General features: G+C 37.2%; 1 protein-coding gene across 2 annotated transcripts; it reads right to left on the minus strand.

Annotated features, from left to right (window-relative positions):
* Positions 1 to 3,895: 3,895 nt before the first annotated feature.
* Positions 3,896 to 14,325, minus strand: LOC127881947 (nuclear factor interleukin-3-regulated protein-like). 2 transcript variants are annotated; one of them, XM_052430211.1, is made up of 2 exons: positions 14,129 to 14,325; positions 3,896 to 5,019 (listed from the first exon to the last, which is right to left on the minus strand). In XM_052430211.1, exon 2 carries the CDS (start codon positions 5,016 to 5,018, stop codon positions 4,161 to 4,163), a length of 858 nt encoding a protein of 285 aa, XP_052286171.1. In that variant the 5' UTR covers position 5,019; positions 14,129 to 14,325; the 3' UTR covers positions 3,896 to 4,160. The 2 variants fall into 2 exon arrangements, with proteins under 2 accessions (XP_052286171.1, XP_052286170.1); XM_052430210.1 differs by lacking the exon at positions 14,129 to 14,325 and adding an exon at positions 5,693 to 6,181.
* Positions 14,326 to 16,555: the final 2,230 nt, after the last annotated feature.

Genomic DNA, 16,555 nt, shown 5'->3' on the forward strand with positions numbered 1-16,555 from the left:
CTCTTATGCTTATATATACTCATACGAAGTTTCAATGAAATACGCCAAAGCACTTCCAAGATATGGCTCCGGACACAAAAGTGACGGACGGACAGCCGGACGGACAGCGCCAAAACAATATCCCTCCGCCTCTGGCAGGGGATATATACTCATACCAAGTTTCAATGAAATCCGCCAAAGCGCTTCCAAGATATGGCTCCGGACACAAAAGTGCCTATAGTAAAAAGAATTTTTTCAAGATACAAAGGGCCATAACTCTGTTTTTAACAGATGGTATACAATGCCATTTGGCATGCATCATCCTCTTATGCATATATATACTCATACCAAGTTTCAATGAAATCCGCCAAAGCACTTCCAAGATATGGCTCCGGAAACAAAAATGCCTATAGTAAAAAGCATTTTTTCAAGATACAAAGGGCCATAACTCTGTTTTTAACAGATGGTGTACAATGCCATTTGGCGTGCATCATCCTCGTATGCATATATATACTCATACCAAGTTTCAATGCAATCCGCCAAAGCACTTCCAAGATATGGCTCCGGACACAAAAGTGCCTATAGTAAAAAGCATTTTTTCAAGATACAAAGGGCCATAACTCTGTTAGTAACAGATGGTGTACAATGCCATTTGGCGTGCATCATCCTCTTATGCATATATATACTCATACCAAGTTTCAATGAAATCCGCCAAAGCGCTTTTAAGATATGGCTCCGGACACAAAAGTGCCTATAGTAAAAAGCATTTTTTCAAGATACAAAGGGCCATAACTCTGTTTTTATCAGATGGTGTACAATGCCATTTGGCTTGCATCATCCTCTTATGCATATACTTTATATACTCATACCAAGTTTCAATGAAATCCGCCAAAGCACTTCCAAGATATGGCTCCGGACACAAAAGTGCCGGACGGACGGGCGGACGGACGGATGGACGGACGGACGGACAGCCGGACGGACGGACGGACAACGCCAAAACAATATCTCTCCGCCTCTGGCGGGGGATAACTGGAGTGTTAACAAGATTTTACTACAGCCGTATAAGGAAAAATGCCCCGCACCATTGGAAGCCATGTTTTTCAAGCAAACATAATTATTTTCGAACACATCCAAGATATCATTGAGACCAATCTTCTGACCAAATTTCATGAAGATTGGACAATAAATGTGGCCTCTAGAGTGTTAACAAGGTTTTACTAAAGCCATATATAGCCATATAAGGAAAAATTCCCCGTCCCTGATGGCCATGATTTTAAAGCAACAAAAACCATTTTCGAACTCATCCAAGATATCATTGGGACAAATCTTCAGACCAAGTTTCATGATGATCGGATAATAAATGTGACCTCTACAGTGTTAACAAGGTCATACATATCAATATAATTTAAAATATAACTTAAGAAGAACATTTGTCGAAAAATTCGAAATAAGCGAGATATTTAATTCTGAAATCGAAAATGTCTGTACAGTAGAATTCGCCAGAATGTATATCATGCATGAACGATGAGAATCTTAATTTAGTTTAATGGTCATTTATAATTAATTCCACTTAATCTTCTTGTGCTTAAAACAAATATTTTAAAAAGGGAGACAACTCTGTCAATTCAACATAATTTTTTATTTGCAGTTACTTCCCTTGACATGATAAACTATATAGTGTTCAAAAGCTGTTATAACGATATAAATATAAGGAAAATGACGCCCCCCCCCCCCCCCCCCCCAGCGGCCATGCTTTTTTACCGATCCGAACCATTTTCGAACTCAACTGTCATATCCAAAAAAGACATGTTCTGACCAAATTTCATGAACATTGGACCAAAAATGTGACTTCTAGAGTGTTCCCATGTTTCACTATATACATATAGAGAAAACTGCCCCGCCCCCTGGCGGCCATATTTTTTCACCGATCTGGACCATTTTCGAACTCTTCCAATGAATCAATAAAACCAATGTTTTGACCAACTTTCATGATGATTGGGCAAAAATTGTGACTTCTAGAGTGTTTACAAGGTTTCTCTATAGCCAAATAAGGAAAACTGCCCCGCGCCCTGGCGGCCATGTTTTTCAACACACAGGAACCACTTTTGAACTCAATCAAGATATCATTAAGACAAACATTTTGACAAAGTTACATGAAGATTGAACATAAAATGTGACTTCTACGGTGTTCACAAGGTTTTTCTTTTTTTTTACCAAGTTTTTGACCCGGCACAACCCAGTTTCGAACTCGGCCGAGATTTTATTGGGGCAAAGCTTTTGACCAAGTTTCATGATGGGACAAGAAATGTGGCCTCTAGAGTGTTTGCGAGCAAATGTTTACGGACGGACGGACGGACATACGACGGACAAAGACTGGTCACAAAAGCTCACCTGAGCAATCAGGTGAGCTAAAAACCAATGTTTTGTCCAACTTTCATGATGATTGGGCAAAAATTGTGACTTCTAGAGTGTTTACAAGGTTTATCTATAGCCAAATAAGGAAAACTGCCCCCCTCCCCTGGCAGCCATGTTATTCAACTGACCGGAACCATTTTCGAACTCAACTCTCATATCAAGGAAACAAATGTTCTGACCAAATTTCATGAAAGTTGGGCCAAAAATGTGACTTCTAGAATTTCACATGTTTTCACTATGTACATATAGAGAAAAATGCCCCGCACACTGGCGGCCATGTTTTTTCACCGACCTGGATCATTTTCGAACTCGTCCGAGATATCAATAACACCAATGTTTTGACCAACTTTCATGATGATTTGGCAAAAATTGTGACTTCTAGAGTGTTTACAAGGTTTCTCTATAGCCAAATAAGGAAAACTGCCCCCCCCCCCCCCCCCTGGAAGCCATGTTATTCAACTGACCGGAACCATGTTCGAACTCAACTCTTATATCAAGGAAACAAATGTTCTGACCAATTTTTATGAACATTGGACCAAAAATGTGACTTCTAGAGTGTTCACATGTTTTCGCTATATACATATTGAGAAAACTGCCCCGCCCCCATGGCAGCTATGTTTTTTCACCGATCTGGACCATTTACGAACTCATCCGAGATATCATTGAAACCAATGTTTCTACCAAGTTTCATGATGTTTGGGCATAAATTGTGACTTCTAGAGTGTTCACAAGGTTTCTCTTTAGCCATATAAGGAATACTGCCCCGCGCCCTGGCGGCCATGTTTTTCAAAGGACCACAACAATTTTTGAACTCAACCAACATATCATTTAGACAAATATTTTGACAAAGTTACATGAAGATTGGGCATCAAATGTGACTTCTACAGTGTTCACAAGGTTTTTCTTTTTTTGACTTAGTGACCTTGTTTTTGACCCAGCATGACCCAGTTTCGAACTCAGTCGAGGTATCAATGGGACAAATGTTCTGACCAAGTTTCATGAAGATCGGACAATAAATGTGGCCTCTAGGCGAGTGTTAACAAGGCAAAATGTTGACGACGCACGATGGACGACGGACAAAAGGCGATCACAAAAGCGCACCATGAGCACGTTGTGCTCAGGTGAGCTAAAAACTCATCCACTGTTACAAATACCAAATTACATAATAATATTTTATCATTTATTTTAAAAAAAGGTTTCTTTTCTCAGTTTTGATATGGGTCATTCAATTTTTTTAAATTGAAATATGGGACCTAATCACTGTAAATCATAATGCCAGTAGCCATGTACTACTTGCCACCCTTATATTGTGATAGTGTACGCTTTTACATGAGTTTCGTTTCTATGGACTTCCATTATGTCCGTTATGTGGAGTGTAGTATTGTTTTCATTTTATCTCATCTGTTAATGCGTACACCGGTCACTTATGATCACGTGATCGAAACTTATTCTAAAAAATAATTAGTCTATGTATTGATAAGCGAAAGCAGTTAACACAAAATAAAATACCCGTGTATATTTCAGCATCTCAGTAACTAACATAAACGATATCACTTACAAAAATGAATAACAAAACCAACGATCAATAAGAATCAGAATGCCGTAACAAAAGATAGACAAAATGAAACACATCACTTGGCAAAGGTAAAGGTTCCACCACTGACATAATAACAAGTTTGCACAAAAAACAAATGCAGCGCACTTAGACCTGTTACCAATGAAAATAATATCACACCGATGGTAAAACTTCAACAAATGTCAGTGCCTTAGTCACCACTCACAAGTTTCTGCATTTTCTGGACTTGGTCTGAGAGAAACTGCAGTTTTGTTCTAATTTCGGTTTCATGTTCAATGTTAAAGTCAACGACATCTTTCGTTTTACCATCCGCAGTGGCGGCCATTTCGTTCAGACAGGAAATATGCCCCGCATAAGCTGGTTTTCGCTTCTTTGTAGATAAATCCGTTGGAGTGTAATTGCCCTCACTGTATGCTTTCCTCTTGTTATTTTGATTATCAATATTAACGCCAAACACGTTCCGTTTCAGATCGACATTTGCGTTAACGTGATACCCAGTCGTATAGACGCCGTCAGAGTTCAAAAAGGCCACGTGAGCTGGAAGATTGCTTGGTTTTATGTCCGAATGGAGCGGAAACTCGTCGTCCATTTCCTCGAACGACGACGTTCCCGTGGAATTACTGTGAGCGCTGATTCTTGATGAATTGTCATCGGGACTGTTAGTGTCCAAGCTAACATAGCGAAGGTCGCCTACGCCGCCTTTCCGGAGATCATTCACGACCGCTTCGCGTTCGGTCTCAGACAAAATGCTTTTGTCTTCCGGCAGGCCCAGTCTCCTCTTCAAAATCGATAACTCGAACTTAAGGACAGCGTTCTCTTCGTAGAGCCCAACCACTCGTTCTTTCGTGCTCTTTTCCGCCAGTCGCTTCAACTCGCGGGATCTTTTCGCCGACAGATTGTTCCGCTTCCGCCTTTCCCAGTATTTGTCATCCTTGGCAGTGTCTGGCACGGTTTGTTTGGAGCGTCGTTTGGTACTCAGCTCGAGCTCCGCCGGATATCCGCCCGCGGAAGAGAAGGTCTCCAGCGTGTAGTTGAACTGGCTCGACATTCTTAAAATAGAGAAATCACGCATCCTGTAGACTCGACATTCTAACAATAGAGAAATCACGCATCCTGTAGAAATATTGAATACATGAATGTTGATAGGCCCTTTCCGATACATAAATTTAGTGATAACATCGCAATATGACTTGTAAAGATATGAATGCACACACTGCATAATAATTAACCCTTTGCATGCTGGGAAATTTGTCGTCTGCTAAAATGTCATCTGCTGAATTTCTAAAATTAGCATTTTCTTCGATTTTTTTCAAAGAATACTATCAGAATAGCAAACAGTTTGGATCCAGATGAGACGCCACGTTTTGTGGCGTCTCATCTGGATCCAAACTGTTTAAAACGTGGCGTCTCATCTGGATCCAAACTGTTTGCAAAGGCCTTTAAAATTCGGTTCCCGCACTGAAAGGGTTAAATGTAATTGACAAGACAACTTTCGCACTAAGAGTAAGACACAACAGATATTAAATTTACGAAAGCAATTAAGACATTTTGTATTTAATTTAATATTGAACACAATTTTATTACATGCACTGGTCAATATAATCAGATGCATGATTAAGTAAATCGTTGTTCGCAAGAAATACTCCGTACCATTCGTTATCAAAGATATGCGGTATACGATATGCATATTAATTAAATAAGAAAATCGCTGTGCGGGCTAACCTGCTTAGTGCGTGATATCCATTATCGTGTTGCTTTAAAGAATAACGATCAACACCCATTGTGAAATAAGCTTAATTATTAATAAGATCCTCACAGTACAACAAGAACGTCACAGTGAAAAATAACGAATGTTGCGAGCGTAGAAGTGAAGAGTGGAAACAAACTTCGAGAAGTGTGCTGAATTTACGTAACCGTTTATAGTCAGTTATGTAAGGCCGAGCGTGTTCGTATTCTTCACACTGAACAACTTGTTGCATAATATTCTTATGTAACACTGTGCCAGTATTTAGTTACGTCAGCTTTCACCTGCGTATGGACAGTATATTAACATCAATATCGATTAAATATCGATAAATCGTGTGGGATATTGATTCGTGTCGTATAGGAGGTTTTTGTGTGACGTCACAAGAGGGGTTTTCCGTTACTAAAAATAGATTGGCCGTCAACTTCTCGATCGCGGCCTATTATATTGTATCAGAGTAAAGGTCGTCGGAAGACTTAATTCTTACAATTTCACAAAACAAAACTATAAATACCCGTATTCTTTTTTAAAATAAGAATTTAATAAATGATATTTCAAAAATAATAAAACATATACTAATTTTAATATTATTATAAATGGTGTGGATGCGATAGTGTTATTTTTCATTAACGATTGAAATTTAGTGTACGGGGTGCATTGAATCAGTTATAAAACAAAGCCCTAAAAAAACTCAATACATTTCAATCTTGAAATGTATTTTTAATTTTCTTTTACATTGAATGAATTTTCGTTTCGTTTACATTGAATGAAAATATTAATAAATTTAAGCATTCAAATTGAAAAAAACACCTGCATATTTTGCAAATTGAACTGTCTTTGCATGTACACGTATATTGAAAATTCGTCTGTAGTGATAATGAGCGATACAAATCTAGCATTTTATGATACCATTAATCTACACATTTCATTTATTTAACGCAAGTATTATATACAATATAATGACCAAACGCGATTGCTTGTTTTCATGATGATGTTTCGAACACTGCAGTAACGAACGATCTTTACACATTATAGCAGAGTTTACATTTGCAGGTACCCGTTAAAAACGCTAATTGTGTAGCAGTAAATGTGTACAGTATTTTAAATGTATAGTTATTAAACACTTTATTATTATGTTTAAACTGGCTAATATATATACTTAATAGTTCCTATAGCTGTTAATCCATTTCGGACAAATGTCTATTTTTAAATATGTTCAAATATTTTATTAAAGCAACTGTTAAGTTTTTGACTTAAAGGGATCTTTTCACGCTTTGGTAAATTGACAAAATTGAAAAAAGTTGTTTCAGATTCGCAAATTTTCGTTTTAGTTATGATATTTGTGAGGAAACAGTACTACTGAACATTTACCATGGTCTAATATAGCCATTATATGCATCTTTTGACGGTTTTAAAACCTAAAAATTATAAAGCGTTGCAACGCGAAACGATTGAATAATTTGGAGAGTTCTGTTTTTGTCGTTAAATTTTGTGAAACTACGAAGGTTGCTTATATAAGGTATAAAATACGTCAAGTATGTACTCGGCGGAATAGCTCAGTAGGCTAAAGCGTTTTTACTTCAGGACTCTGGCAGGACTCCAGGGGTCACTGGTTCGAAACCTGCTCCGGGCAATGTTCTTTTCCTTTTTTTTAATTTTATTCTTGATTTTTTACTGAAGCCTTTACGATCCAATGTTTACATTTATCAATATAAAGCATTTAATGAATGAATTAAAAAATGCCAAAATCTGTGAAAAGGCCCCTTTAATATGTCGAGAGATGACATGGAGGTATCATAAATTATGTTAAATGACCAGACACATGTGGTTTATGCAGAGACCCCATACAGAGTCATACAAGTATAGGTCCCTGGGTTTATGACACACTGTTTTCTTAGTAATTGTCGGGACAGTATCCGATCATATCGAGATAATTGGTTTGTGATAAAGAAAGGGGCAATTAAACACTGGCTTAAAATGCTGTAACAAAGAGTGTCAAAATTGGTGTGAACAATTAAACTAAAAATAATTAACATTTATCAAGAGGATTTAGTTAATCTGTAACAAGGTAAGTTTTTATAGACAAATAGGTTCAAATCAGTTTCTATATGTTGATTAGATAAAATCAATCAATTTGTTGTTTGTTTTCGTCCTTATTTGTGTTCGTTCATTGGATTCAATTTAATCTGAAAGAATTTCAATTTCTGAGTATTTTTGTTCTTCAAAAGGGTCGCGAATATGTTTGTTACCTTATCACGATGCGCTTCATCAATGCAAACAATAGCAGAATGGCCGCAGTTTTGACGGCCAAAATTTGAGCATGCGCAAACGTGACGTCATTATCGGAATCCCCAAAACCTCCTATAATAATGACTAGCAATATGAATGTGCTACGCAATGCCGATATAAAATATCGTTTTTATTACATAAAATATTGAATAAATAATGACGGTGGATAAATGTCTAAACTCAATCCTGAACTTGCCTTTTCTTCATTATAAAAAAACAACTATTATTAAGTAACATGTAATATATAATTTCAATTGTGTACCATTATTATTCGGCGTCAAATTTATCAAAAGAACTGAGCCGAGTTAGATAACAGAATTATCGCGACATGACACAACATGTTGGGGCGTGTGGCTTGTTCTTATGTAAGCACTCAATGGCTGAATCGATCTAAAAGTATGCATACCTTTTTTATCTGAAAGAATTACAGTTGTTCGCTTAAGTATAAACACTGGGCATTTCAATGCCTCAATTTGATGTAAACCCAAATTCGGTCTTCAAAACCAAAGAGCGACCACAGTGCGTTGAAGTAGAACATACATATAGTGAAACGAAATGCACGTTGGTTGTGCCTATACCATTTTCGTGTACCGGGTAGTAAGTTCCATCATCATTAACTCAGGCGTCGTCATCATAATCGGCATCTTTTTTTTATTATTATTCATCGTCATCAACAGAACCCACCTCAACATCATTGCTATAATAATAAATTTCATCACCCTCGTTTCTTAACCGTCATCATCATAATCGTTTCTTAACCGTCATCATCATCTTCGTTTCTTAACCGTCATCATCATCTTCGTTTCTTAACCGTCATCATCATCTTCGTTTCTTAACCGTCATCATCATCTTCGTTCCTTAACCGTCATCATCATCTTCGTCATTATAATCATAGGCGTAAACATTTTTAGCATGACAAGATGATCAATATTGAAATCTTTGGGCAATATCAATTCGTTATATTATCGAAATATCAGAAATATACTTGTGGTTTTTTTAAAGTGGCCTTTTCACAGATTTTGGCATATTTTGAAGTTTGTCATTAAATGCTTTATATTGATAAATGTAAACATTGGATCTTAAAAGCTCCAGTAAAAAATCAAGAATAAAATTTAAAAAAAGGAAAAAAAAAGTAGCCGGTAACAGCGCTCGAACCAGTGACCCCCGGAGTCCTCTCGGTTATTCCGCCGGATATACACAGTTTAAGTATTTTATACCTTATATAAGCAATCTTCGTAGTTTCGTAAATTTAAACGACAACAGAACTCTCCAAATTATTCAATCGTTTCGCGTTGCAACGCTTTATAATTTTTAGGTTTTCAAATCGTCAAAAGATACATATAATGGCTATATTGGACTATGGTGAATGTTCAGTAATACTGTTAAATAACTCACAAATATCATAACTAAAACGAAAATTTGCGAATCTGAAACAACTTTTTTCAATTTTGTCAATTTACCAAACCGTGAAAAGATCCCTTAAAGATTCGGTCATTCACGGACGGGCAAGCTGTCAGTGATGTTAGCAGACACAGGTGGGTAGCGTGTGGCTATGATATTAGTTAGTGAAAACATCATTTTGAATGATAAATAATCATATTATAACGAAAAATTAACTTTTCTGGAAAAGTCGATCTCGGTCTTATTCAACGCAGAAATGAATTTTCTTTCTGGAAATGTATATGTCTTGCAATATTTTTACAAATGCTGGGTCAACTTTTAAGAAATAACACGATACACAACACGTATGACCCAGTTGACAGTGATCATGCTTTCTTTAGGAATGAAATCCCCAGCTGTAAAGACACACCTCCGCATTGGACCAATGAAATCACTCGTATGTTTAAAATGTCAGTTAGTTGAAATGTATGTAAACAAAGGTTTCAAACGGCGCTGGACAGTTAGTCTTGATGCAGAATGTAACGACAAGAACGGTAATAATGTTTTTTCATACGTTATATTGAATTATGGTATCGAACTACATGAACTTTGTAGGGAAGTTGCCCTTTACTCCGTGAAGGTATCAGTCTTAAAGACAGCATGATCACTGTCAACTGGGTCATGCGAGTTGTGTATCGTGTTATTTCTTAAAAGTTGACCCATCATTTGTAAAAATATTGCAAGACATATACATTTCCAGAAAGGAAATTCATTTCTGCGTTGAATATGACCGAGATCGTGAATATCGCTGCACAATTGATGAAGATATGGCTGTTCAAAGCGATGCACCTCGTTTTGGGCTGATTTTGAGTTGCATACCTTGTTATATATATATTTGATAGTGAAATAATTTTTTTTCAGAAAAGTTAATTTTTCGTTATAATATGATTATTTATCATTCAAAATGATGTTTTCACTAATTAATATCATAGCCACACGCTAACCACCTGTGTTAGCAGACAGTTGATACATTTTATTTAGTATTTATGGTAATTAAAACGTGAAATCGCAGCAGTTTCTAATTTGTAACTCATATACGTTTAACGAAACAATGCACATAGGAGTAATGGCACATACTATTTGTCACGTTTTACGAAACAATTCACATAGGAGTAATGGCACATACTATTTGTCAATTCTCATCCGTGCATAAAGTCACGATATTTTGCATCATGAACCCGTGCGTGTGCATTAAAAATTCGGATGTAATACATTACATGTATACATTGAATACAATGATACAATGATATACAATATAAAATCTATTACACCCGTGAAGTGCATGCGCAATACAAAAACAAACAAGAGGGCCAAGATGGCCCTAGTTCGCTCACCTGAGAGGAGTCGGTTCATTCAATCTTTACCAAATGTCAAACTTGACCTAGATATTGTCCAGACAAACATCCTGGTCAAGTTTCATCATTATTTCATCTGCGAGTCATGATCAATGTACCTATGAAGTTTAATGATCTCAGGCATAAGCATTCTTGAGTTATCATCCGGAAACCATTTTTCTAAGTTGAGTCACCGTAACCTTGACAGCCATTATGTGAATACGTATTTAGGCACTGTAACCTTGACCTTTGACCTGATAATCAATAGGGGTCATCTGCGAGTCATGATCAATACACCTATGAAGTTTCATGAACCTTGGCATAAGCGTTCTCGAGTTATCATCCAGAAACCATTTTACTATTTCAGGTCACCGTGACCTTGACCTTTGACCTAGTGACCTGAAAATCAATAGGAGTCATCTGCGAGTCATGATCATTGTTCCTATGAAGTTTCATGATCCTAGGCATAAGCGTTCTTGAGTTATCATCCAGAAACCATTTTACTATTTCAGGTCACCGTGACCTTGACCTTTGACCTAGTGACCTGAAAATCAATAGGGGTCATCTTCGAGTCATGATCAATGTACCTATGAAGTTTCATGATCCTAGGTATAAGCGTTCTTGAGTTATCATCTGGAAACCATTTTACTATTTTGGGTCACCCTGACCTTGACCTTTGACCTAGTGACCTGAAAATCAATAGGGGTCATCTGCGAGTCATGATCAATGTACCTATGAAGTTTTATGATCCTAGGCCTAAGCGTTCTTGAGTTATCATCCGGAAACCATTTTACTATTTCATGTCATCGTGACCTTGACCTTTGACCTAGTGACCTGAAAATCAATAGGGGTTATCTGCGAGTCATGATCAATGTATCTATGAGGTTTCATGATCCTAGGCATAAGCGTTCTTGAGTTATCATCCGGAAATCATTTTACTGCTTTGGGTCACCGTGACCTTGACCTTTGACCTAGTGACCTGAAAATCAATAGGGGTTATCTGCGAGTCACGTTCAATGTATCTGTGAAGTTACATGATCCTTGGCATAAGCGTTCTTGAGTTATCATCCGGAAACTATTTTACTATTTCGGGTAATCGTGACCTTGACCTTTGACCTAGTGACCTGAAAATCAATAGAGGTCATCTGCGAGTCATGATCAATGTACCTATGAAGTTTCATGATCCTTGGCATAAGCGCTCTTGAGTTATCATCCGTAAACCATCTGGTGGACAGACGGACCGACATGAGCAAAACAATATTCCCCCTCTTCTTCGAAAGGGGGGGCAATATGAGAAAACTGCCCCCCTCCCAGCAGCCATGTTATTCAACTGACCGGAACCATTTTTGAACTCAACTCTCGTATCAAGGAAACAAATGTTCTGAGCAAATTTCATGAAAATTGTGCCAAAAATGTGACTTCTACTGTGTTCACATGTTTTCACTATATACATATAGAGAAAAATGCCCCGCCCACTTGCGGCCATGTTTTTTCACCGATCCCGACCATTTTCAAACTCGTCCGAGATATCAATAAAACCAATGTTTTGACCAACTTTCATGATGATTGGGCAAAAATTGTGACTTCTTGAGTGTTTACAAGGTTTCTCTATAGCCAAATAGGGAAAACTGCCACTATATACATATAGAGAAAAATGCCCCGCCCACTGGCGGCCATGGTTTTTCACCGATCTCGACCATTTTCATACTCGTCCGAGACATCAATTGAACCAATGTTTTGACCAACTTTCATGATGATTGGGCAAAATTTGTGACTTCTAGAGTGTTTACAAGGTTTCTTTATAGCCAATTAAGGAAAACTGCCCCGCCCACTGGCGGCCATGTTTTTCAACGGATCGGAACCACTTTTGAACTCAACCAAGATATCATTAAGACAAACATTTTGACAAAGTTACATGAAGATTGGGCATGAAATGTGACATCTACAGTGTTTACAAGGTTTATCTCTTTTTTTTTACCTAGTGACCTAGTTTTTGACCCGGCACAACCCAGTTTCGAACTCGGCCGAGATTTCATTGGGACAAAGCTTCTGACCAAGTTTCATGAATATGGAACAAGAAATGTGGCCTCTAGAGTGTTTACGAGCAAATGTTAACGGACGGACGGACGGACGGACAAAGACCGGTCACAAAAGCTCAACTGAGCAATCAGGTGAGCTAAAAAACTAAGCTGAGTAATATTGCACGCAAACGGATTTTCGAAATTCCCTTATGTATTTTTGATTATATTTTTATTAATACAATTATGATAATAAATGTGTTTGTTTTATATTTTAACTCAAACCCGCTTCTGTTTTCACAATCATTGAGTGTTTTTAAAAGTACTATGTAAACGCTTGTAACATGTGTATATGATTTTTCTTCTTTCACAAGTTTGTTTATTCGTCTATTTCATAAGTTTAATTTTAACTTCCCGTAATTTTCCTGACCAATAAGAACCTACTTAAATTTAGATCTATCGTTACCCAAATACCGTCCATGCTGCTCAATATATGTTGTAAATCATGAATCAGTGAACTTTGTTGTAGGTTGCAGGCTAAATTGAACCCAATGTAAACCGTGTGTTAACTGTCAATTGAAAAGCAAATTTGCTGGCGAGGATAAAAATATTTCGTAATATACATTGTAACAGGTATAAGCCAATCGGGATATCGCTGAATGATTTAATAACCCGAACATACACGACACGACATGCTCAAGATATTTGAAACATTGACCGCTCCCCAGTTTGTAAAGTAAACATGCATTCCTTTGGTATTTGAATTTCTTAATATTTATATGCAGCCTGGTCATAGAACAACTTCACATTTAATACCAACATTCAATTGTTCGAGACGTTGAAAATTGTTTTATTGAACACATACATTCATTCAATATCATCATTGGTAAAGATTAAATAATTATCCCCACGTTTTTCGGAGAATAAGTGGGGATATTGTATTGATGTGCGTCTGTCCGTCCGTCCGTCCTGGCCACCTGCTCCTCCTAAGCTGTTTGTGTGCAATTATTATAGTTTTGCCCATACAACCAGTTCTATTGAATGAAAACGTGACATGTCATCTAACCATTGTAAATGCAGTTTATCACTTGTTAATTTTTACGATAATGTGCATTAATATATTAAAAACAACCTAACACTCTATAATATATACAGACGTTTAACAATTAACCCATCAATAGACAAGTAATATCTACATTGACATCGCAAAACTATATATAGTTCACTACTGAAAACGCACATACACATACATTAATTCATATGTCTTGCTCTTGATACCCATGACATAGTAAACAGGTAAGTATAATTTTAAAGCAAACGCACAAATTCTTACCTTGTGTATCTCAAATTTGTCCAAATAGCTCATACACTCTGTCTCACAGCGGTCAGGCAGTCAAGGCTGGTTACACAACTGGACTGACCGCGGTAGAAACCGACATAGTCTCTCCATGTATTACATCAGACCAATGTATTGCGCAATAGCTTACGAAGCTCTATTAACGCAGGGCCATCTGAAATGATCTAATCCACCTCGGGCCAAATAGCCCAGTGCTCTCTCTCTCTCTCTTATTCAGTGTAACATACGAAGTTAAACCGGTCAGTTACGCAACCGCTGGTATTCCCGAGCAGTACCGCTTAGTATTACGCAACTCCATTGGATTGCCCGATCGATCGCCCGTGCGACTTTAGTATCCTATCGTGTATTTGTCCCAATGACAACGACCCGGTTAACATTTTGTTCGCCTTTAGTGTTGAGTAAATATTACAGAACTTTATATGAACTTTCTTAATGGCTTGATTAATCATTAAATACAAAACATCATGGGCTTTGTGCTCAATAGTTATAGCTTCCCGATTTCATGTTGAATATCACATTTTATAATAGGGCTACGAAAATCCAGTTAACTCTAAGTCCAATGGCCAAAATGGCAAAAAATGTACATGTATATAATTTTGTGAATTCAATAATTCAAAATGGATTTCTGTGTTATGAAAGGAGAAATTCTAGTTAACTAACAAAGTACACGTGTTTACCCATTTCGGTGAAAACCATTGAAAAGCCGAAATTATAGAAAACTATCTTTAGCTTTAAATAATTATTTCGTTTTATGAATGATTTTCAAACCACGCATTTTAACAAATGCGTCAGGCAAATAAATATTGTTATGTCTTTTACGATCAACTCTTACATAAACACAATGTTTTCTATTTACTCTATATGTTGCTAAATAAACCGGCACACTAAACTGATTTGCTCAAGAACAAATTATGACTTACGGTTTTAAATTATTTGAGAATAAACATTGAAGAAACGGTGACAAATACAGCAAGTACCGTTTTATACCTTACCAATGAGTGTTATTTAAAATAAATATTATGCATTGTGCTTTTATTTTAATACTATTTTAGCATTAACATTGAAAAAATACCGCAATACCGCAATTGCCGACTTAATCTAAATTTTAAGTTTTATTACAATTTATTAATAGTGTGCTGAACATTAAAAACACTGCGCGTTTTGCCATTGGTCGCAGTTTTGTGCACATCTTCCAAGCATGGTCCCTCGATCCCTGTTTCCAAACATTATGGCATTTGTTTGCCCAATCTTGTCAACTACAGTAGCATTATTATATATCTCACTTGCGTTACTCCAATGATAATTTCTCAAAACCGTATACTTCCAATATTAGTGGCAAACAGTAATCTTTTCTGTTTCCAATAAAACCCATGTTTATTTAGCTATAATTTCTAAAAAAGCAGACAACGAAAAACTAGGGAAACTAGAACGTTTTGGGAGTTATGAGACAAAAAACGAGGAGGTAGACCCAGTTAAGTGTTTAGTTGCCGCATTTAAAAAAAAAATCCAAAACCGTACCTTGAGATGGTACGACATCACAGAAGCAAAGGTTAACACTCGATGGCAACTCTTTCGAAAATCAGCATCCCTACCTAATGATCTATACAAGCATGTTGTGAAGGCCCCCGTCCTATCCTACCTACTTACCAGACTTGCGATAAAGATGGGACCAATAGGTGCAATGTCCAGCTATTCAGTAGTTATTGAATGTTCAGTGTTGGTGAGGTATTGTGTGGTGTGTGTGGGGTAGGAGATGGAGTACCTGGGGGAACTCCCACCTGTCCGGTATGGTGACCACCAACAACCGCGATTGTACCGTCTAGGTTAGAAGAGCATGTACCAAAGATTGTGCTAAATGGACAGCTTACTTACTATGTGTATGTGTAGTTTATAAGGTCCTTCCTAGCCTACGCCTGCATTATGTTAGGGCCCGGAGTGTGTAACAGCGCTCTTACCTAATTAACTTTACCAGATTCACGACAGTTGGGACGAATTTTGCAGAAGTTTCACAATGTTTAAACGCTTTATATGACTGAATGACTATGTTTACAATTGGTTTGCATGGAGGCAACATAGACATAAAACGTTATTCACTGGAAACCATTTCTTAATTATTTTTGTAAACAGTGGCCTTGATCAGGGACCTATACAAACAAATGTTTGTATAGGTCCCTGCCTTGATCTTGACTTCTCTGGCCCTTACTGTAATCCCAAGATATGGCTGCATGTACCGGTAAGCTACTTACAAACTAACTTTCAGAGCAATACCTACAACCAAACTAAAGTTATTGGGCGCATGAACACTGGAAAGCTTGAGTCTGAATAAAAATACATTAGCATACTTGCACCAACATTGCTTCCACTATCTGGAACTGTAAAAGGGTCAAGGCTGAACAATAATTG

Source organism: Dreissena polymorpha, chromosome 5 (assembly GCF_020536995.1).
Source record: "Dreissena polymorpha isolate Duluth1 chromosome 5, UMN_Dpol_1.0, whole genome shotgun sequence".
Lineage (NCBI taxonomy): Eukaryota > Metazoa > Mollusca > Bivalvia > Myida > Dreissenidae > Dreissena > Dreissena polymorpha.

What these genes read in the sequence shown, in the direction of transcription:
- LOC127881947 (XM_052430210.1), bottom strand. Translation starts at nt 5,751, where the DNA reads ATGGGTGTTGATCGTTATTCTTTAAAGCAACACGATAATGGATATCAC. An exon ending in GGATATCACGCACTAAGCAG is followed by an intron (nt 5,020 to 5,692) that starts GTTAGCCCGCAC and finishes CTCTATTTTAAG; the next exon opens with AATGTCGAGCCAGTTCAACT.